The sequence below is a fragment of the Hipposideros armiger genome, unplaced genomic scaffold, assembly GCF_001890085.2.
Source record: "Hipposideros armiger isolate ML-2016 unplaced genomic scaffold, ASM189008v1 scaffold_10, whole genome shotgun sequence".
In the NCBI taxonomy this organism is placed as follows: Eukaryota; Metazoa; Chordata; class Mammalia; order Chiroptera; family Hipposideridae; genus Hipposideros; species Hipposideros armiger.
In genome coordinates this window covers 103,932-126,662 of record NW_017731360.1, presented here as the reverse complement: position 1 = coordinate 126,662, position 22,731 = coordinate 103,932, and the positions used below count along the sequence as shown (strand labels likewise).

The 22,731-nt window shown below is 51.9% G+C and overlaps 1 protein-coding gene across 1 annotated transcript; it reads left to right on the top strand.

Moving 5' to 3' along the window:
• The first annotated feature begins 1,525 nt into the window (after nt 1–1,525).
• NT5C1A (5'-nucleotidase, cytosolic IA) lies at nt 1,526–21,100 on the top strand. The gene is made up of 6 exons (XM_019660666.1): nt 1,526–3,385; nt 9,954–10,121; nt 10,577–10,706; nt 12,836–12,958; nt 14,994–15,178; nt 16,812–21,100. Exons 1-6 carry the CDS (start codon nt 3,260–3,262, stop codon nt 17,175–17,177), a joined length of 1,098 nt encoding a protein of 365 aa, XP_019516211.1. The 5' UTR covers nt 1,526–3,259; the 3' UTR covers nt 17,178–21,100.
• The last annotated feature ends 1,631 nt before the right edge of the window (nt 21,101–22,731 follow it).

Below are 22,731 nucleotides of genomic sequence, written 5' to 3'. Positions count from 1 at the left end.
AATTCAAACAAGCTCAAGCAACAAGGGAGACTTATTGGCTCATGTAATTGGGAAGTTCAGGCTTTGCTGGACCCAGAGGCTCAACCTGGCACCCTCTGTCCCTCCCGGCTTCTGCTTCTCTTTCTGAGTGACCTCGTGGTCCTCTTCTGAAGGGCTTCTCCAAAGATCTTTCACCTGCCACAGAGAAAGATGGGTTCCCAGCTCACATTGTCCCAAATTAATAGCCCCAGAGAAGAAAGAACCACATTTCCCAGCATCCCTATATAAGAGTATGGAGAGTGGCCTGGCTGGAGTCATGTGCTCATCCTTGGCTCAATCTCTGTGTCCAGGGAATTAGGATTCTACAGTTGGTCAGGTCTAGGTCACATGCCTATTCCTGTGACCAGGGAGGCAGGGCCAGTACTAGAAAAAGAAGGTGGGAAAGGTTGCTAGTCAAACAAAACCAATAACCACCAACTTTTTTTTTTTGGCGGCGGGGGGGGGGGCATTTGTTGAAGCAACGTGGAGAATCTCGTGGAAATTTAGAGATGGGCAGGATAGCCAGGATCTTAACAGAAGCTTGGGAAACTATCAGGAGCAGAGGCAGCTCCCTCCTCAGGCAGCATGGTTTCACTTTCTTGGGGTCTCTGCTGCCCTCTGCACATCTTTTCCCATCTTTATCTGCTGATTGGCTCATTCTTGTCACAGAGTTTCTACCCCCTCTTAGTTTTATGTCAAACAGAACTGTAGCTTGCTAAGGCTCATCCAGGTCTCTTGGGAGCCAACTGTATTTCACAGCATCCTCCATTTCTATTCCTGCGGTAGATTATCCGTCCTGTTTCCCAATTCCAAATTCCTGAGAAAGAGGAATCTGATTGGCTCAGATCATCTTTTCAACCCAGGCCACACAGGTCAAAGGTCATTGGTCAGCATGGGGATGATTCATCTTTGCATCAGGTACTCACTCCCATCCATATAACTACTCTATATGTTCTTATTAAGTGACCTCTTTCTCTTCCACAAGGAACTTGTGAAAAACTGACACTTTCCTAGAGTTTCATTATTTATTGCTATATAACAAGCCACCCCAAAACTTAGTGCTCAAAACAACAATTTATTAGTTTTTTTTTAAAAAAAGGTTTTTTTTAAAATTGGAGAATTGGGGGAGGGGTACAGCGTTGGGGAATCGGAGAAGGGGAACAGACAAGTTGCTGCCCTTTTGTTCTTCAGTCTAGTTGTGGAGGACGTCGCTTCACTGGCCCATGCTGGTATTACCATTGCGCTCTTCCCGGGTGAGGCAGTCGATCTCCAGCCATTGGATGGCTGCTCACAGCGGCTCACAGCAGCTCATGAAAGCTCATGCCCGCTGCCGGCCAGCCCCACTGCAGCCTACGCCGTCACTTGTGACTCACAGCAGCCCAATTCCAGGTCGAGCTGTTGTTCACCATCTTAGCTGTAGGGGGCACAGCGTCACTGGCCCTCATGCGGGATCCAAACCGGGGCCCAGCTGTTCAGAGCTGGCTTCCCAAGCCAACTCTTAACAAACACACCACTCGGCCGGCCCAACAATTTATTAGTTTTCATGACTCTGTGGGTTGACTAGGCTCAGCGAGGAGGTTTTACTGCTTCATGTGTTGTTAGCTGGGGTCAATCACCCAGTAGCACCCCACTGGAGCTGAGCTGGGGCTGGAACAGCCAAGACGGTTTCACTCATATGTCTGGCAATTGGTGCTGATGGTTGTCTGGGAAACCACTGTTTTCCACTGGATCCTCCAGGGCCTCTCTGCCTCACCATGTGGCCTTTCCGCAGGACAGTCCAGACTTCTCTACATTGTAGCTGGCTCCCAAGAGAGCAAAAATGGAATCTGCAAGTCCCCTTAAGGCTTAAGCTTGGAAATCATATAGCATCACTTCTACAGCCTTCTATTAGTCAAAGCAAGACACTGGGTCAACTCAAATTCAGCTCCACCTCTGGATGGGAGAAGTGTCAAAGTCACACTGCCAAAGGGCAGGCAGGATGGGAGAAAGTTTGAGGTCGTCTATGTAAACAATCTACCACGCCCAGAGAAGGGCAAGTTTAAACATACTTCCCCAATCTGAAAACTTTTGTTGTTGTTATCTCCCGCTTCCTCACACACAAGGTTTGGTTAGTTCCTCCCAGGACATGGAGGAGTCTGGGAAGGTCCCTGCATTCTGTACCTCTTCCCATGGCGACGCTGTCCAGGCTAAGCCAGTATTTCTTCTGCTGCTCCCACCCACCTGTGCACACTTCTAGGCTCACACAGAGATGCCCCTTGCCTGCTTCCTGGACTGTGCCTTGGGATGGGTGGCATTAGTGTTTGCACTCCAGGCTCTCCAACAAGGGGGACAATGCCCTTAAATTCCAGGATGGTGGTGCAAGAGTCTTTGATTCCGAGGCTCCTTTCCTACCCTCCTTCCACCCAGCCACTTTATAGCCTGTAACGAACCACCCGAAGCTTGGCAGGTGGGACCCGGGAGTGCGCGCCCCCTGCTGGCCATCGAGGGCCCAGCAAGAACTCAGGTTCAGAGTCCCCGGGAGTCTCTCTGTTCTGGGTCCTCCTCCAGAAACAGGGGAGTCTGGTCTTGCCACGGACTTCAAGGGCCCTTCTGCCTTGGTGGTGAAGAGCTGCCGGGCTGGGCCCTCCACTGTGCGCCTGGGCAGGAGCGGGCTCCTCCTCACGGACGGAGCTGTCCATCCACTACCTCTTCCCCCACCACGGGATGGACTAGCATTTGAGGAAAAGATCCTGGCATCGGAGAGGAAAGAGGGGGTTAGCTTAGGGGCGCGGGGCGGCTAGCTTTTCATTTGTTACTTTGGGATTCACCATCTTGGTAAGAAAAAGTTGTCAGGCCTCCCCTCTGTCGGTGCCCTCGAGCGCCTGCGAAGAACACCATCCGGGCAAATGAACACCACGAATCTGCAGCAGCCCGTAGGCTCCGCTTCAGGCTCCCTCTACCTGAGAGCCGAAGAGGCCAACCCCCCCACCCCGCCCCATTCACTTCGGGCGTGGGGCGGTCTGGGAAGGAGGGCTCAGCTGTCCCCCGTTACACATTCAACAGCTACACACCCGCATCCGAGAGGGCGAGTGTGGCACCCCCGCCCCCCACCCCTCCCTCCCGCCGGCTCGCAAGCCTACGCTCCTCGCCGCTGCCCGCCCCCTTCTCACAGCCCGGACGCGCCTCCCTCCAGCAGCCCGGCCGGGAGAGCTCCGCGTCTCCGCCGCTACCCACTCTGGACCGGCTGGGTCACAGCCGAAGCATGGAGTCCGGGGAGCCCCCGGAGCCCCGCGAACCCGGGCCGGGGGCAGAGACCGCCGCGGTCCCGCGTTGGGAGGAAGCCAAGACTTTCTACGACAACCTCACGCCCAAGAAGAAACCCAAATCGGTAAACACTGGGCGTGGGTATGGGGGGAGCGCAGGGGAAAGGTCACTAGGGAAGAGGTCACAAGCCCCCTGAAGAGGCACCTGTCGCGCCCTTCCGGGAGGGGACGCAGCCCCTCAGTACCAGAATGCGCCGGGCGGTTGGCGCGGGCTCGTGTTTATTTTGGGAGCTTTGCTCGGGTGTTTTTTTCTGGGACTCGGGTTCCACGCCAGGGTCCCCCTCCCCCATGCTGCCATCAAGGCCCAGCTCGGGGCCCGCGGCTCAGCCTCTCCCGGAGCGGGCTGCCTGGTGCGTGCCGGCAGCACTTGTTGGCAAAGCCGGCCAGGGGAACCTGCGGAGGCGCCCCGGGCTCCGGTAACCCGACTCTGGAAACCGGGCTCCTTGCCGTGCCCTCTGGTTTCTGCCATCTGGGTACCAGGCTCCAGACGCAAGTCTCTGCGTTTGGGGTCTGGCTCAGGGCCCTGCGTCCTAGCTCACTGCGCTGTGCTCTCCGTGTCCTAAGGGTGCGCTTTGGACTCTGCGCCCCTGGTTTCAGGCTTCCAGTGCTGGGCTCTGTGCCCCAGCTCTGGGATCTGCTCCCTTAGCAGTGGGCATCAACATCTCCGCTACTCCCGTATGGTCTCAGCCCTCCCAGACTCACACAGAGGAGAGGGGTCCTCTCCCCATACGACAAGTTCCTGGTGCCCTGGTTGGCGCTCCCAGGCCTTGTTCACTCCCGCTTACCAGATATCAGAGCTTGGGGAAGAGACAGAGGATAGACGCTGGCTCAGAGCATCCTCCAAAGAGCTCTTGCCTGACCTTAAAGTGTCCTGCTACTTCCCTCCAAAAACCCTTCCCCAGGAGACCCACAGTCATTTCCTGAAGCACCGCCAGGCCCCTTCAGCAGTGGGGACTGCAAGATGAGTTAGGCTGATTCCCTGCCTCAGGAGCTCACCCTGCACTGAGGGAGACCCTGCGCATGGTGAGTGCTCAGGTGCAAGAGCCTGCAAGTGCAGTGGGAGCAGAGGGAGGGAGTGACTAAGTTAGGCTTTGTAGAGGTGGCATTGGAGCTGAGTGAGGAGGCGGAGTTTCCCAGGTGGAGAGGTCAACAGGATGGGCAAAAGGTATGGAGATGGCAACTGAGTGAGAGAATGCAGGATCCTTGGGAGAAGAGTTGAAGGGTTGCCAGAGACCCACGGAGGGGCTCAAGTGCCATGTTAAGGAGCCTGGGTCTTATTCAGTGAGGAGTTTTAAAACTAGGTTCCATAAAGCCCCGTGTTTCAGGGGGTCTGCACACATGTGAATCCAATTTATTTTCTTTCTTCTTCGAAGTATGTTTTAAACAATTAAAAATGTGAAATAAAACTCAATTCACTGAAATGTGTTATGTGTACATTTTAGCACCTGAGAAACCACCAACATATTAATTTATGCTGCAGGTTGATGAAAACCTCAGAATAAAGCTTCTTTTGTGATCTGTTTAATAGAAGAATATCTTGAGGTTGCTGACAATTACTGCTGAGTCTCTAGAGGCTTGCAGTTTAAAACAGAACAAAACAAAAAGCCTTTCACCATTTGCAACCACTTACTGGTATGAATCAGGATTTTTTCAATACAGTGCAAAAGCCAACAAGCACAGAAACAAATTGACTAGATGATGAAGCTTAAGTCTGCACTGGCACCCAAACCCCCAGTTTCACATTTGTCATCACCCAAACAACTGTGTTGTTTTCATTGGTTCATGGCATAATAAATACTTTATGTACATGTAATGCATTTGAATTTGCAAAATAAATTTATATCAATAAGATATGATAGTATCTTGTTTACATATTAGGGTCTCACTCGAGTTCATTTCAATAAAAGGTCAGCCTTTTTTCTTTTTAAAGTATGAAAACCGTTATGGAGCTATTGCAGGATTTTTCAGCAAGAGGTTAACTTGGTCCCATTTTCATTTTAGAAAGATCACCCTGGGCAGTGTGGTAGATGGATTGAAGAGGGTGTGTCTGGCAGCAGGCAGACGAGTGTCCTTGTCTGAGGAGGAAGCTGGACTAATGTCATGGCCTGGGGAAGAAAGAGGACGGGGTGGACATTGGGAACCGGGGTGGCGAGTGGGGCTCATCAATCCATGTTCTCCCCAAGCACCAAGGAACCAGGGAGCTCAGGCCCAGTTGTCACTCATGACTTCTCTGTCAGCCCCTGACCCTCGCAGTTCTCTGGGAGGAAAGGAGCCGAGTGGTTTCCTGGCCCCTACTCCTTCCTGCAGTAGTCCCTCCTCCCAGTGGCTATTTTGGGGGCTTTAGGCCTCATGGGCCCCATCATGGCCTGGCCTGGGCTTATTCTCATTCCCAGGAGCCTGAGTGAAATATTAAGCTCCGAAGGCCCATAGAAGACCCTTACCTCATGAGGTCAGAGACCTAGCTACATAGACCTATCTGTCCCACTCTCCTCCGGCAGTCCTGCTCTCTCCAAGTCCTTCTAGAAGTAATAGTTTTTGGCCATGTTCCTGTCTTATCTTAAGCCCAACAAGCAGAATCATATCAGCCTAAATGAGAGCTCCTACATGAGAGCTCCTCAGACAGGCTGGGTGGGGCTGGGCTGTCCTCCATTATCCCCCCTTCACTATCTCCCAAGCCAGAGTAACCAGCCTGCCTTCCCCCCTCCCCCGACCCCAGGGGAAGGCAGAGAGAGCTGGCAGTACCCGGGCTCCCTGGAGGCCAGTGTTCCCAGGCTGAGTCCTTGTTAGGGTAAGGGTCTTTCTGACCCAATTCCCAGTCTGGAATCTGGACTTCTTTCTGATTTCTGGAGGCACTATCCCCAGATGCACCTGACAACACATGATAGGGTGGCCTCCCTCTGCAGCTAGGTCCAGCAAGGACTCTGAAGTGCTCATTTCTCCCCAGCTCTGGCCAGCCCCTTTCACCTGTTCCTTCAGCTCCTCCTGGAGCCCGGACAGGATGCTCATCTCTGCCAGCTGGGATCCTTATTTCCCATAGCCGCTCATATCCTCTAGGCTCTTAGACTCCACCTCACTTGTACAGTGTAAGAGCAGGCTGAGCGGGGAGGCAAGGTCTTGCCCTTGGGACCTCCCTTCTGAGGGGAAAGAGAGCCCTGCCCTTAGAAAAGTCGGTCTGAGGGTACCATGCCCCTCACCATTTCTCCCAAATCCAGAAAGGAAGGGCTGCATGGGGAGAGTGTCCCAGGGAAGTGGCTGAAGTAGCAAGCATTGGGGCCTGCTGGGAGCTACTGAGGATGCGCATATGAGGGGGGCTGCTGTGTGGACTAAGGCTAAGCTAGAGGCCAGAGACTTGGGATCTTATCCTGGCTCTGCCTTGACTTTGCTGTGTGACCTAGAGTAATCTTCTGCCCCTCTCTGGGCCAATTTCCCCATCTGTAAAAGAAGGAAGTAGAGACTCCTGGAGCCAAGGCAGCTGGGGTAGTTTTCTTGCAATGGCCCAAGGTGGGATGAGATGAGGCCTGAGCAAGTCAGCCAGAGTGGACCCAGAACATGGCAGCCTAGCAGGGACTGTGGGACAGAAAGTGAGGCGTGAGACCTTGGCTGGCTGCCTGGGCTGGAGTGACGGGCTTGGGAACCTGCCTGAAGGGGCTTGGAGGACATCCGGCTTTCTGTCCTTGAAGGAATGATGGGCCCGTCCCTGGGGCAGTAAGCCCAGGGGGCGGGGTAAGCTCAGCCCCTGTTCTGAAGGCCAACAGGTTTCCTGGGTTAATGAGAGTGGGCCTCGCTACTCTCCCAACCCCACCATTGGCATTTCTGGCCACCCTTCTATCACCCTTTTTCTTTGGGTCTCTTAACTTTACCTTCTTTCCTTGAAGGCTCACAGGTGCTGAGGGGGGTTGGGAGGTAGCCAGCCCAAGGACACAGACACACAGGCGTGGTCAGCAACGGGGAGAGTCCTTGAGCTAAGCCCCAGAGGAGAGGCACCTGTCCTGCCACTGCCTTGCACTGACCCTGCTGTCCACATACAGCACGTTGGTTGGAGTAAATGTCAAATGCAAACTGAGGTCCACCTCATGAGCTTGGGGAGCTCTTTGGGTTCCATTCCTGCTTTAGGGTTCTAAAGCCTCACTAGCTACTAGCCATTTGTAGCTACTTAAATTTAAATTGATTACAATTAAATACAATTAAAAATTCAGTTTCTCAGTCTCACTAGCCACATTTCAAGTTGCTCCGTAGCCACATGTAGCCATGCAGACATCACTGAACATTTCTATTATCACAGAGACTTCTACTGGATAGCACTCTTCTAACGGATGACACAAATCTCTGCCTTGGGACAGATCATAAGCTCCATGGGGGCAGGGATCACACCTGTCTTGTTTCCTGCCATGTACCCAGCACAGTGCCTGTCACATGGTAATCACACAATGTTGTCAACTGCTTGGAACCCGGCTTGACTCCAGAGGGAAGCAGTGCATGGCCCGCTATCAAGAGCAGGCCAGAATGCGAGGTCCGTTTGTGAGTCTTGCCTCCAACTTGAGCCCCTGTGTCCTCATCTGTAGTGTGGGAACCATGGTCCCAGGACTGCTTAGGTCAGAGATGTAGTGGGACTCTGGGTGTCTGTGAGTCCCTTGGGCACCCACATCTGCCCTCCTCTGGGATTATAAAGGACCCGGCTGCTGTCCGTGATAGCATGCCCTTGTCTTTATTCCACTGGAGGTGGTGAAGGAGTTCTAAGGCCCTCCTGGGGCCCTGAGAGGAGGCCCTCTGCAATCCAGCACCTTCCTGCTCCTCTGGGCTTACCTCTACCCACCCCCACGCCTGCATGCCCTGGGCTCCACTCACCTTTGTGAATGCACTGTGTCTGTGCATCCCTCTTCATGCCTTCCTTCACCCTACTCCTCCTTCAAGGCTCCACTCAAATACCTCCTCTCCCAGGACATCTTGCTCTGAACCCGTTACCAAACTTTGCTTTCACCTGTGTTCTATCACTCATTTCAGTCCCTTTTACATCTCTGTTTACCCATCTTTCTCCCCTGCCAGCCTGTGAACTCTGAAGGCAGCAGCCAAGTCTCTACCAGGACCACCCTCAGGCAGAGCCCAGGTGACTGGCACAAAAATCCAGAAAATATTTGCTAAATTTGCATCAACCAAAAAAATATTTCCTGAGCACCTACTATATATCAACAATCTGAACAGATTAAGGCGCTGCACTGAAGTTTCTAGTTCATGTTAAATTCATCATGGAAAATACTGTTTCTCATTGAAATATATTACTTAAAAGTTTGGAGGCATTAAAAATGTGCTGAGCACCTACTATGTGCTAGGTACAGTTGTAAGCACAAGAGATACAATAAATAAACAAGGTAGTCATAGTTCCTACTCCCTCAGAACTTAAGCATGATTCCTGCTTCCTCTCTAGAAGTCCGTCTAGAAATGGAAATAATTAAATAAGCAATTACAATTTAGTGTTAAATTTTACTAAAAAGGAAATAGGGTATAGGAAAATAGGAAAGGAGAGGTAGCAAACCCATGACTAGGGGTGAGGGAAGACTTCCTAGAGATGACATGTAGCTTGAGACCCAAAAGTTGGGAAGAAGTTCGCTGGATGGAGAGTCAGGGAAAGAACAAGTCGGGCAGGGGGAACATCCTGTGCAAAGGCTCAGAGAAAGAGGGGAAGGTGTGCCTGGACATGCGAAAGGTCAGATTGAGCAAAGTGGGTCAAGGGAAGGTGAGAGTAGAGAGCTAGGTAGGGGTCTGTCGTGAAGAGTTCCCTACTCTATACTCAAGGCTACTGACTGGACTCTTAAAAGAGTGGGCACCACTAAAAGGGAGGGGGACATGATCAGATCTGCACTTGAGAAAAATCCCCTGACAACAATATGGCTGCCAGATTGGAGGAGATGAGAGATGGTGATAGACTGGACTGTGGTAGGGAAGACAGGAAGAAGTGGATGGATTCTAGTGGAGCTGACAGGTTCTGATGATTGGTTGGTGGGGAAAGGAAGTTGAGGAAGTGGGAAGACTTGAGGTTGCCTTCTGGGCTTCTGGATTAGGTGATGAGCGCTTGATGCTGGGCAGTGAGATGAGGGAGCGTGGAGGGGACCAGGTTTAGGGGTGGAGAGAATGGCAGCAATTCAGCCCTGGGCATGTTGAGTTTCAGTGTCTGTTAGTCAACTGCAGCAGTTAGATATATGAGTCTGGAGTTCAGGAGAAAGATCTGGGCTGGAGATAAATTTTCTTATTTAATTGTCATGTGCCTAGGCACCATGTCTTCCTAAGGACATGTAGTTCTCATTTTATAATGGAAACCATCTGAAGACCATCTTGAGCATCAGTCATACTCTGGCTACATACACTGTATTCATTTTCCTGTTTCCAGGCGACTGGCTAGATTGCAAGCTCCCCGAGGGCATGTTTTTCCTGTCCTGCTGTGCTCCTCATCTCCCTCAGTCCCCAGCCGGGTCCTGCTCTGAGAGGGTCCTGACCTAGGTCTGCCCCTGCCCCAGGCTGAGCCTCCCAAGGGCAGAGGCTGGCCTGGGTCTTCTCCCTGCCCCAGTACTCAGAGGGGCCGGCAAGGGAGACTCGCCTCAGGGGAGTGTGAGTGACGGCTCTTCTCCTGCACCTCCGCAGCCCAAGCCTCAGAATGCAGTCACCATTGCTGTGTCCTCCCGAGCCTTGTTCCGCATGGACGAGGAGCAGCGGATCTACACGGAGCAGGGTGTGGAGGAGTACGTGCGGTACCAGCTAGAACATGAGAACGAACCCTTTAGCCCGGGGCCTGCCTTCCCCTTCGTGAAGGTGAGGGGCAGTCTCACCTCTAGCCGTACAATGCTTTTGTGGGGGTTAGACAAAAGCCCTTTCATGGGTGTTGGAGTAAGGAAAAGGAATCCTCTGGGCTGATGCCACCCAGCAGGAGCAGGGCTTGTCTAGGGGACAGAGCCATTGTGGGAAGAAGTCCATCCTCTGGACTAATGCAGCCCCATGCCAGGTAACCAGCTTGGTGAGTGGATCATGGGCTGGATTCTGGCCTCCACGCACTCTTTCAGTGAGGCAGACCCGAGCAATAATCAACCTGCACAATGGCAGAGATTAGGAGGGGCAGTCCAAGCCCACTGATCGCCCCAAGCCTGGCCCCTGATCTCCCCTCTCCTCCGCCACTGGATCCCACCTCACCAGTCTTCCCCAACCCTGGCTACCAACTCTAATTATAAATCTCTGGGGGTCTGAGTTGGAAGGCCCCCTTTCCCATGCAGGCTCTGGAGTCTGTGAACAAGCAGCTGCGGGAGCTATACCCTGACAGTGAAGACATCTTCGACATCGTCCTTGTCACCAACAACCACGCTCAAGTGGGTGTCCGTCTCATCAACAGCATCAACCACTATGGTGAGCATGAGAGCTTTGGCCATGGGACACCCCTCCCAGACACCCGGGGACAGGGCCACACCCCTGCAGGGTAAGGGAATACCGACTGGAGCCCCAAACCCAGTGCTGTGCTGGTAAACTGGCTCTTTAAAAAAAACAAACAAACAGGCCTTTTGAGCTCCTTTTGCTCGGCCCGCTCCAACTCTTTGGAGTGTATTTTCTCTTCTAATAATGGCCCTTGAGCCATTCTCTATTGCTTGGGCCCGCTTCTGCTTCTTTGAAATATACTTTTTCTTCTAATAAAATGTTCTTTTCTGCAACTTTAAAAAACAAACAAACAAAAACCCCAACAACAAAAAACCCTGAATGTAGCATTGCTGTTTTCAGGGTATAAACATTCTCACCGTGGCTGGTTTCAAGCTACCAACAGTTGAACTATCTAATTGGCCCTGAAAAATCCCTGAATGTTTAACATTCGGCTCTTGCAAGCTGGTACAAGCCAGCTCCAGCATACCACTGCACAGGCCCCACTCCCTATGTGATCGGGCAGGGCATTTGCTGCCTCTGTGCCTCAGTTTCTCTGTTTGCAATAGGGCTAACAGGCCCACAGGGCTGCTGGGAGAAGCAGGTGCAGTTGTCAGCATAAAGGGGCTTTGTGGCTTAATTCAACATCTTGATGGGAAGTAATAGACCCTCCACAGCAAGTTGAGTAGAATAATCTCTTATTACCATATTTCCCCATGTATAAGACACACCTTAACTTTGGGGCCTGAAATTTGAAAAAAAAAATGTATTACATAAAGTTATTGAACTCAAGTTTTATTCATCATAAAATTCATACAACTCCTCATCACTGTTAAAACTCCCAACTATAGCCAGTCTCGGGTTGTTTTCTCAGCTGGAGGAGGACCAAACTTATGTTCAGCAGCATGATTTCCATTCACTTTTGCAAACTGGATCACCTTTAACTTGAATTCAGCACTGTACGAAAATCTTTTCTGAGCCATTTCTGGGCAGAACGTGGCAAGATGTAACCTAATATACCAGTAACAAGTGCGAAACAATGAGCGCAAAGACAACAAGTGCGAAAAAGCGGAAAATGCAAATTAAAAAAATCTACAACCGCTGTATAAGATGCACTCAGTATTTAGACCCCAAATTTTTCGAAAAAGGGTGCGTCTTACACATGGAGAAATACGGTAGGTTACAGGGGTGCCTCTTAGAACCACAGGACAGGAAGTAAAATTGGGCCTACGAAGGCCTGAATCCAAGTACCATTTTTGGATTCTTGGAATCCAAGAATCCAGCCTCTCCTGGGCTCTTTTCTCTCTGGGCCACATGAGCCCTTATTTCTGCTTCTCTCAGCACATCTGTTCCTTTTCTCCTTCTCCTCCTTCTGTTTTTTTTCCCCCTGTCTCTTTCTCGCCTCAAACTAGGTTTTTCTGCTTTTCCTAAACATGGTCAAAATTTATAAGTTTACAAGTATTTGTTTTAAGCAACCAAGAGAGTCCAGTTGGCATTTTTAAATCTGATTTTAAATTGCTGGGAGCAGGGGTGATAGTCAAAATATTTAACCACCTGTGCTGTAGACATGGAGCAATCGGACAGACAGCACCTATCATACTGGAGCAGGTCCTGAAGGACCCCTGCTGTGCCAGACATTGGGTTGCCCTGCATGAGGGGCTGGGTAAAGATGGGCTAACTCAACAGGCTCAGAGCAGCAGCCGTTTACCAACCAGCAAGTATTTCACAACCTGTGCCAACATGGGTACTAGGTGACAATCAGCCCAGGCTGGGAGAGCATCTAATTGGTCCATCTTGGGTCAAGTGTCTGCTGCTATCCAATCAGCTCTGTCCAAGAGGTGATTGGAAAAGGAGGGAACCACCTTTTGCAGTACCGTAATTCCCTGACAAGAGGATGTTACTGTGAGCCAGGCAACTGCTCCAGAGATATGATCATCCCCATTTCATGGATGATGGATGGAGGGGCTTAGAGAGGGGGAACCCTGGCCTAAAGTCACTCAGAGAATCACTCTGCTACGCCACCACCACTTAGAACCAAGATGGCATCCATTGGATACAGGGGGACCACTCTGAGGCCCTGAGGGTTGACCCAGGCCTCACCTGCGTATTCTCTACCTCCTCTCCAGACCTGTTCATCGAGAGGTTCTGCATGACAGGTGGGAATAGCCCCATCTGCTACCTCAAGGCCTATCACACTAACCTCTACTTGTCAGCTGATGCGGAAAAAGTTCGGGAAGCCATTGATGAAGGTGAGTCAGCCTGGGGAGGGAGAATGTGGGGTGGGGAGTCTGGCAAAGAGGTCCTAGAGGTGGGAGGCCTGGTCCTGAAGCTCTGAGCAGGGGCTAGGCATTGCCATGGTAACTGGAAGGGGAGTACCTTCCTTAATTCCTGTGACCTGTCCTGTAAACTCTGAGAACAAGGCCCCACCTAGTCCACTTACTGCCCATCTATTCCACTCTCCCACCCCCTGTCCTACCATGAGTAAGGATGCTTTTATTCATCAGCATCACCCAGCCTTCTGTTTCCATGGAAACCATCCTTCTAGCCCAGAAAGCTACTCCCTTCTAGGAATCCTCCAGGTCTGTAGGAGTTCTGAACACGGGCAGCCTCTGCCCCTCTCTGGGCCAGTGGGGCGGGAGATCAGTATCTCGTCCAGCCTGAGCAGGGAGCGGGGTCTGGGAAACGGCCAGCACTCCAGCAGCGGGCGGGCCAGTGCTGAGGGGAGGTTAGGAGACCCAGCTGCAAGCACTGACGAGGAGAATTTTCCTCCATGTGTCTCTTTCAAGGGACAGTTTTGAGTGATAGCCATAGCCCTGGTCTTCCAACAGGGTATATATTCCTTTTGCGCATGGAAGAAAACAGGCCGACAGGGGAGGAAAGATGGCCCCCTGCCTCAGAGGGCTCCTCAGACTGAGTGCTACTGGCACGTTTCTTTATCAACCAACAATATATTCACCTTTCTCTTCCTCCTTCATGCTGTCTCCTGCCTCGAAGCCTGGCCTCTCTTGCCGCTGATACCTCACTCCTCTCAGTTGCTTGGGGCTCCAAGAAGCCTTTCTTTAACCAGGAACCAGAAGCCATTTCCCTACACAGATGTCACACCCTCTGGTTGGGGCCTTGACACTGGCCTGCGTGTGCCTCTATATGTCTGCAATTTGAGCTCAGGCTAGAGATCAGGGGGTTGGTCAGGAGGGAGGCTCTGCCCGGGGCAGGGATGGTTCTGGCTCATCTTGGCTCCAGCATTGGCAGAGCTGAGAAGGTGCCTGGCCTGATGCCCAGAGCCTGGTCCTACTTATAGCACCCTCAGGCTAGCGAAATTGCTGTGGGGTTGGCACTGCTTACTCCTCCCAAAACTCTGCCTAAGCCTGGCCCCTGTGATCCCAGATTCTCAAAGAGTAGGGCTGGAGTGGCCTATGGAGAGATGAAGAATAGGGAATGGACTAAGCCAGCTGCCCAGGTCTCCAGCCTCCTAACACCGGCTCTCCGTTGTCCAGAGTACCTCTAGCCTGGAGCCTGGATTCCCAACAAGTATCCTTGACCCACGGAGAAGCCCAGGGTTGCAGAGACTCTGTGTACACAGTCAGATGTCATTAGTGCTACCTCCCATGGCCACCCACATTGCCTCAAGGAGCCCTGAACGCCAGGCTGCCCTGAGTAGGACACACCTGGGTGTTGTTGTGGCAACAGACTGAGGGTGCCTGCACCCACTCCACCTCAAACTGCAGCCTGGGAGCTCAGCCCCAGAAAGAGCTGAAATACCCTTAACGTTACGCCGACTCAGAGCAGGTGGGGGGGCTTGTCGGAATCAACAGCAAGAAAGTGAAACCAAGCTGGGGTTGGGGCTCCTTCCCGGGCCCACCTTAGATCGGTGGCCTGGGGGACACTTCCTTCCAGACAGGATTGACAATCCGCAGGTCCATACCAGCATAACCTTACTAGATATTAAAGTGTTGACATTCTTCCATACTGATTGATAAATAGTTCCTGTCCTGAGTCTTCTAAGTGCCTCTCTGTTCCCTGAGACCCCCACAAAGCTCCCCACAAAGCAACAACTAAAGGGAAACTCTGGCTTAGGCTAGAGCCCTCAGAGCCCAGTTCTTATTGGACAGTTTTTAAATATTCTGAATATTAGCCTTCGTTAGCCATGCCCCAAGTACTGGGTGAGGTAGGTGGGGCAAAGATAGCTTGAAATAGCCCTCTCCTGGCTCCAGGCAACTGAGGCGGGTGTCATGGGGCCCCTATTGTCAGAATAAAGACAGACAGTGCTTGCCTCTCTCTGCCCAGGGATCGCAGCCGCCACCGTCTTCAGCCCCAGCAGGGACGTGGCCGTATCCCAGAGTCAGCTCCGTGTGGCTTTCGATGGGGACGCCGTGCTTTTCTCAGACGAGTCAGAGCGCATCGTCAAGGCCCATGGGCTGGACAGATTCTTCGAGCATGAGAAGGCCCATGAGAACAAACCCTTGGCCCAGGTGCTCCGCATACTCCCCAGAACCCCTGAGTGGAGCAAGGTGGCTCCCCAGAACCTGCCCTTGATAAGAACCTCCAGCCTAGAACCAAACCCTGAGCTTGGCCCAGAATCCAGCCAGGTCCCTTCACCAAACCTCCAGCCCTCACCCCTCTCACGTGACGCTTGGCTCCCCTCGGTGGGCTTCTACCCCTTCATTGAGCCCCTATCCCCCTCTCTACAGCCCCATACTCCCTTTGAAGCCCCCGTCTTCTCTCTAAGCTCCTCTCTGAAGCCACTACCTCTCCTTTGCAACTCCTTTCTGAGGTCTCCATTCCCTCCCAGAAGCCTCCATCCTCTCTCTAAGCTCCCATCCCTCTCAGAAGCTCCCCAGCTCCCTTTCTGAGGTCTCCATCCCTTCTCTAACATCCCCACCCCACTCTGAAGGCCTCACCCTCTCTCTGAAGCCACTATCCTCTCTCTGGAACCTTCATTCCCTCTCTGAGATTCCCTCACTCCTCTGAGTAGGTTTCCCTCTCCTCAAGAAACCCCGTGTCCCCCACTGGAGGAAAGGAAAAACTGGACCTGTGCCCCCCAGTGGGGCAGCAAGATCCAGCTGGGTGTGGGGTCTGGAGCAGCCCCTCTGCTTTGGGCCACACCAGTCCTTCCCACCTCCTGCCATCCGTCCCTTCTCCAGGGGGCCCAGGGACCCTTACTCATCGTCAAACAGCTGGAAGCCTGCTCTGCTAAGAGCAGAATATGCCCTAGAGCCTAGGGGATAGTCCCTGGGGTTGGAGCTGGTGGGATGCCCCAGCCCTCCTGGGAGCTCCTATTTGTGCTTTAACAAAAAACCTGGGTGCTCACTCATCTCAGCGCCACTTTCCAAGAACTCAGCAGGGTCCGGCTGTGGCCTCCGAATATTCATTTTACTTCCATTCTTGTTAATTCCCTCTGAAATCCTTGGGAATCAGGGCAGGACAGTTTTCCCACTAAGTGGTAGGCAGAGCCCAGGAGACCACTGCTTGCTTCATCACACAGCAGGTGAGGGCTCTCCAAGACTGGAAGCCCACCTTTCCTGATTTCCAGCTGATGTAGCGGTTTTCTTCTTCTTCATCGTCTGGTTCTTGTGTCCTTACTAACCTTCATTGCTCTGGGCACTATTGAGTAAATCTTTTCCCTGACCCTAGCGAGCTGAAGCATGACACCCTGAGCCAGTCACACATTGATCTGTTTGTCCCAGTTGTTTGCAGCGGGAATCCCTTCTTCCTGGAAGTTGCCCATGCCATAGTTACTAAATAGTTTTAATATCGTCCCTGCTGTGACACAGAAGGCCTCACTTACAGAGTTGCGGGACAGACACCCATGTACGTGGGGGACAAATGGATGGACATACATAGTAACAGCTACCCTGGTACCATTCTGACGCAGACATCCCCAATCCCAGCAGTACGGACACCCAGGCTGACATAGGTACGTACAGTCCCACTAATGCACGTAGTGGCCTGAGCAGGCATAACAGAGCTGAGAGATTTGGGGATCCTGAGACGCCTTTCTACCCCAAACAGCAAGACACTAGTGCTTTAGGAAGGAGCCCAGCTGGAGAAGGGGCAAACGTTTGGGAGAGGATGAGCTCACAGTGTTCCCTTGCCTTCTCACAGGGACCCTTGAAGGGCTTTCTGGAGGCACTAGGCAGGCTGCAGAAGAAGTTCTACTCCAAGGGCCTGCGGCTGGAGTGCCCAATCCGCACCTACTTGGTGACAGCGCGCAGTGCAGCCAGCTCTGGGGCCCGGGCTCTCAAGACACTGCGCAGCTGGGGCCTGGAGACAGATGAGGCCTTGTTTCTTGCGGGAGCACCCAAGGGCCCTCTTCTCGAGAAGATCCGCCCACATATCTTCTTTGATGACCAGATGTTCCATGTGGCTGGGGCTCAGGAGATGGGCACAGTGGCCGCCCATGTGCCGTACGGCGTGGCACAGACCCCCCGGCGGACTGTACCTATGAAGCAGGCCCCAGCTGCACAGTAATGGAGCCACCAGCTTCGCGGACCCACAGTGCTCCAGGCACAGCCCCCTGTCATACTTTGACACGTCATCCAGTGGACCCTTCTCGTTCCTCACCACTCTGCCCTGCTGCATGTCTGCCCTCATCTCTATGAGCGAGGTGCTCGTAGGCAATTATGCAGACTGGGCCAGCCTACTCATCAGCCCTCCTTCTGGGCCAACACTGTGCCATGATCCTGGCTAGGAAAGTAAGACTGTGCAGAATGGCTGGATTGCAGGGGGGAAGTTGATGGGACTGCAGGTGGGAGGGTCAGAGGAGCCAGGATGTCTCATAGGGGGTTTGGGGTGAAAACGAGCTGAGTATAGTGCAAAGAACGCTGCTTTGAGAGAGAAGGGACCTCATCTCTAAGCTCTGGCTTGGCGTTAACTGCATGATTTTGAGTAAGTCCCTCCCCTTCACAGGCCTCAGTTTCATCTTTTAGGTGGTTTTCAAACTCTCCTTTAGCTAAAGAGGTTTGTTTTTTTAAGACTGCCCTCTTTGAAGGAAGCGTGCTATGCCAGAGCTGCTGGTCTATACGGCACCTTTGTGCAGACTACAGAAGGACACTGTCTCTAGAATGAATTATGAAAAGAAGGCCTTTCCTCGGGGCTGATCCAGACCACGCTGGGGTACACAGCTTGCTTAGCAGGATGTAAGTGGAATTGCAGCCCCTACCGACTCCTCAGTCCACAGAGGCCTTTGTCAAATGGGCAAAAGGCACAGTTGTCCACAGCATCCCTACCTACAATTTTACAAGTTTGGAAACCACTGGACAAGATGACCCATCTGCTTCCTGTGATCCTCTAATCTGAGTCACCAAGGGTCAGCTGCGAATGGGGGTGGTCTATAAAAGGAATGAGGGAGTTCATTTAACCCAAACGCAAACTCCTGGTCCAGCCAGCAGGGGGCACTGAAGGCCCTTCCTGGGAAGGAGCTTCAGGGGCAGCCTGCTCAGAGCTCCCTTTGCTTTTGCTTTTAGCCAAATTTCAGTTGTTCCTGCCTGCCAACCCCCTTACCCCAACCTTCACTTCCTCAATTATTGTATCCTGCTGTGTCACCAAGCAAGCAGCTCTGCCAGTGGGGAAAGGCGGAGTATCAGGGTTTACTGTTGTTGGCCCACGGAATAAAGCTCAGCGACTGCAGTGGCAGTTGTCCACGCTGAGCCCGAGAGAAGGCCTGCCTGGGATGACATGGGAAGTGTGAAGACGAGGAGGTCTGGTCTGAGGCAGTGACCACTTAGAGAAGAAGGAGCTGAAATGTGCACTCGAAGATCCTCCCGGTATGGGATCGAGAGTGGAGGTAGCGAGTTCTCCATCACCGAGCTGCTGTGCAAGGGACGCCCTCTGAGATAGACCTGTGAACCCTCCACCCTTTCAGGAACCCCTGCAGCCCCTTCGTCTCCACTTCCAGGGTAGAACTCTCACTGCTTGAGGAGTCAGCTTCCTCCTTCGCTGACCAGCCTGGCTCTCTCTCAAGGGATGGTGGGGCACGGATGGCTGGTCCCTCAGGAAGACCCAGAGGGCTGAGCAGACATCTGTATGGGGGGCTCGGCTCCAGGGGAGCATCCTACCTGTGAGCAAGTAACTTGTGAAGACAGCCATAGGTGTCATCAGAAGGGACAGGAGCTTGGAGGTGTGTGCAGGAGAGCTAGAACGCTTGCGAGGTCAGGCAAAAGGGACGAAGCGCCATCCAGGGCCTGATCTTTGTCCTTTTGAGGACTCAGCCCAGGGTATGAATGGGCACAGGTGCTGCGCAGTGTAGGACAGGGCCGTAATTGCAGAAAGATCATGCAGAAAGTGTCCTACACTGCAATTACGTAATTGCAGAAAGGAGGGAGAAAAAGTGAGAAAACAGAGGTGGTTCTGGAAATGAGCAATAGTTGAGACCAGAATTGAAGTGCTGGGCTGGGCTTTCTTTCACTATCCATATTGGAGGCCACCTAGAGGCTGGTCCTTGGGAGGAAGGGCAAGGCTGTGCTGAGTGCCCGGGGCAGACGCCCAGCACTGACTGCCTTATCAGAAAAAGAGCGGGTGATGAAGATATGTTTGTACAAGGTTATTTCCATCCACAGCCAGGATCTTTCAGGACCACAGAGGACGCCTCAGGGCAGAGGGCCTGGTTTTGAGCTCCAAGCCCAGCCAGAGAAACTGTGAGATCTAAGAACAGCCTCCAGGAAAGGAAAGGAAGTGAGAAAGTGAGCTCAACCCAAGTCACCTTTTATCTTGGCTGAACCACAGAAATGCCTTTTGTCTCCCATCCCCCCAACTCAGAATCATCCCCTTGGATGAGCCTGCAGGGCTCTCAGAGCCAGCTGGTGGCCCACAGACTGGCATTAGGCTGCGTGACCAGGGTGGACACGTGCATTGTGAAGGCAACACCAGATGTCGCCTAATTAAGATAAACCCCAGGGATTCTGGGAACCAAGAGGTCCTGTTCCCAGGGCCTGGTGATAAACACCACTGATTCTTCCAGGTCTGTCAGGAAGCAGGAAAATAGGATGCTGGCAGCATAAAGATAAGGTGCAGTTAAAGCCTGGGTTTCACTGGAGCCACTGTTAATAGACATAGACAGCTCTGGGCAATGAGAGACAGTAGGGTCCAAATTCTATTATTGAAACCATAAATGAGCATCTCAGGCCTGGAAAAAAAAGCTTTCAGAGGCTGAAATAAAAGGCCAGAAGTCCTGCGGGCATGCTTAGGCAGCAACCAGACACACCTGATTGTTTCAAGGAGTGGGAAGGAGTTTTCACCAGGCAAATTAAAAAGCCAGGTGAGCATCAAAGCCCCAGGCCCAACTTGTTCTGCAGCACTGGGGCAGAGGGACCATAGCTCTTGACATGCTGGACCCCCGTAGCCAAAAGTATTGCACCCCAACAAGTCCTGCTGAACACGTCCCAGAAAATGCTTGCCAAGAAAGTCCCCGATCCAATGGAAACTTCCACTTACCAGAAAAGCAGAAGTCCTGTTATTATGCACTGAGACTGCTAAGATCATTGCAAAATAGCCCTCTCCCCTCCCTGAGAGTCCAACCAGAATGGTGGGGATGCAGCGAAAAATGCCAGAAGAAACCAAAACCAGCAAGAAGTTCAAATCCAAGATGGATCCGTCATTATAATGATCTTCAACTGGTATGCACCGGTACAGCCAAACTGGTGCTTAAAATATTGAAATATCTCCATAGCAATTGGCAAATAGCTCTGGCCTGAGTCCCTCAGTGCCCCTCAATGACCTCGGTTGCCCTGGCCCCTCTGCTGTGACTGCTGCATCTCCCCACAATCCAGTAAAAGGGTCTTCTAGGAGGCTGCACCAGCATGATGGCCAGTGTCCCCTGTTAGGTGGTGCCCGTGCTGGCTTAGAGAGCTAAAGCAACTTGACCAGTCACATAGCTAGTAAGTGGCAGCACGGGGACTCAAGCGCACGTCTGGCTTTTGCTGGGACCCAGGCTCTTAACCGTTTTTCCATATGGCCCATACATGTGCATAGAGGTGGCAATAGAGGCTTCGTAACAAAGGAGTTCACCTCCCTGCATGTTAAAATGCTATAATACATTTGACTGAGTACATTTTTGTTATAGCTTCCTAAATAGCTAAGAAGAATTCAAATTAGAGCCAAACATTTGCAGAGCCAATGAAGAACCTCAGACACCCCCAAGTTCTATGGAACCCAGTTGGAAGGCCCTGAATTGGGCTAATGCAGGGTTGGCAAACTATGGTTCGTGGGGCCAAATTGAAACTTTGATTGGAACACAGCCATGCCCATTTGTTGATGTATGTCTACAGCTGCTTTCACACCACCACAGCAGAGGTGAATTGTTTTAACAGAGATTGTGGCGTTGAAAATACAGAGGGTGCCAGAAACATGTATACACATTTTAAGAAAGGAAAAAACTGTAATAAATTTGTAATACTCAATGTATACCGGTAACAAAAGATGAATACAAGTCATGTGTATACATTTTTTTGGCACCCCAGTATGTATCTGGCCCTTTATAAAAAAAGTTTGCTGACCGCTGGGCAAAGGCAAACATCCCAGGCCCGCTCTTCAGTGGGAGAGACCAGCTTACATCCACCTCAGCACTCAGGATGGTTCCACTGCAGCGGGTGGGGGTGGGGGGAGGGGCAGCACAAGGGGGCTGTGTGCCCATTTGTGGGCACTGTTGGAGCTACAGGGTCTCACAAGTACTAGCTAAGTACCTTGATGTTAAACATAGCAGACTCTTATCATCTGAGGATTGAAGATTTCAAGTTTTGACTACTTTCAGTGACCTAGGGCCTGTTGTAACTTGAAATGTGATCGATGTACAGATTTGATTGGAGAGTGCCATGCCTGCTCCCTCTCGCAAGCTGATGGCTGAGGGGCAGGGAGCAGGACCCCTGCCCAGGGCTAAGCCCAGCTGGCTGTGCAGCATCTGCTCAGGGTGGTTTTGTGGTTCTTGATTTGTCATTGCCCTCGTAGGGCCTTCTGGGAAGTGATAAGCGCCAGTAGATGGATGGGCCTTAGCTAAATATGAGTTTTGGAAAAACTGAAGGTGCCCAGTGTTGGCTTCAGGGCTTAGATCTAACAAGCGATCCATATGCTATCTGTGGAAGCAAGAACAAGCTCTTCACAAAGATGGGCCCAGCGAGGGCTTTCGTTGGCTCAGAAGGTACTGATCAAGTGAGAGAGAAACTACAGTGAAAGTTGGAATGGCAGTTTTCTTGTGCTGGGAGGGTGTGAGTAAGAAACACATACCTTCACAGTGGAATTGCGGAGCAGGAGAAACCTGCAGATTTAGGATCCGCTGCAAGAAAGGCAAGTGTGGAAGCCATCCTACCTACAGCCATGGTTGCTGTCACTATTCTGTCATGATACTCTTCTCCTCTAAGCTCAGACTTGGCCTCGGAACCTTCTACCAGTGGGTTGGAGCTGGCGTGAAAGATGAAAGCCTCTTTTGCCATCATCCCCTTTGGTGTCAGATATTGCTTTCCAGGGGGCCTGCAAGGCCCTGAAAGTTCATTTTCTGATGCTGTGGTGCAACTCTAAGGATGCCAGGGTCTCACCCCACTCAGGCAGAACACAAAGAGGAGGGAGAATGGCAGCCTGTGGTTGGTGGCTTCCTTAGAAAGGGTACCTGAGAAGCAATGTCCCCGGTTTCAGCATCCTCCAGCCAAGTGCAAACACCCCTCCTGCCCTTAGGTGGCATTGCAGGCCATCACTCAGCTGCTCCTTGTATTCGTAGTTAGTGGTTTTATTCACTGGTTACTTTTCTCTCCTTCCATGGTACTTGGTGCTGTGCTGAGTGGACTCCAGCAGGTAGCTCAGCCAAAAAGTACTTTAGGTGCTCTGAAAATGCTTGCTAAATGTACCTGTGTGATGAGCTGATTGCTCTTACCACTGTGATTATATGTATGGATACACTCATAAGTGTGAGCAACAGGATAAAAACTGCATGTATGTGTGTTTAAGGTGGGTGTGTGTAATGGGTCAGATATCTCTGCTGACAACTCTGTGTGTGTGTGTGTGTGTGTGTGTGTGTGTGTGTGTGTGTGTGTGTGTGTAC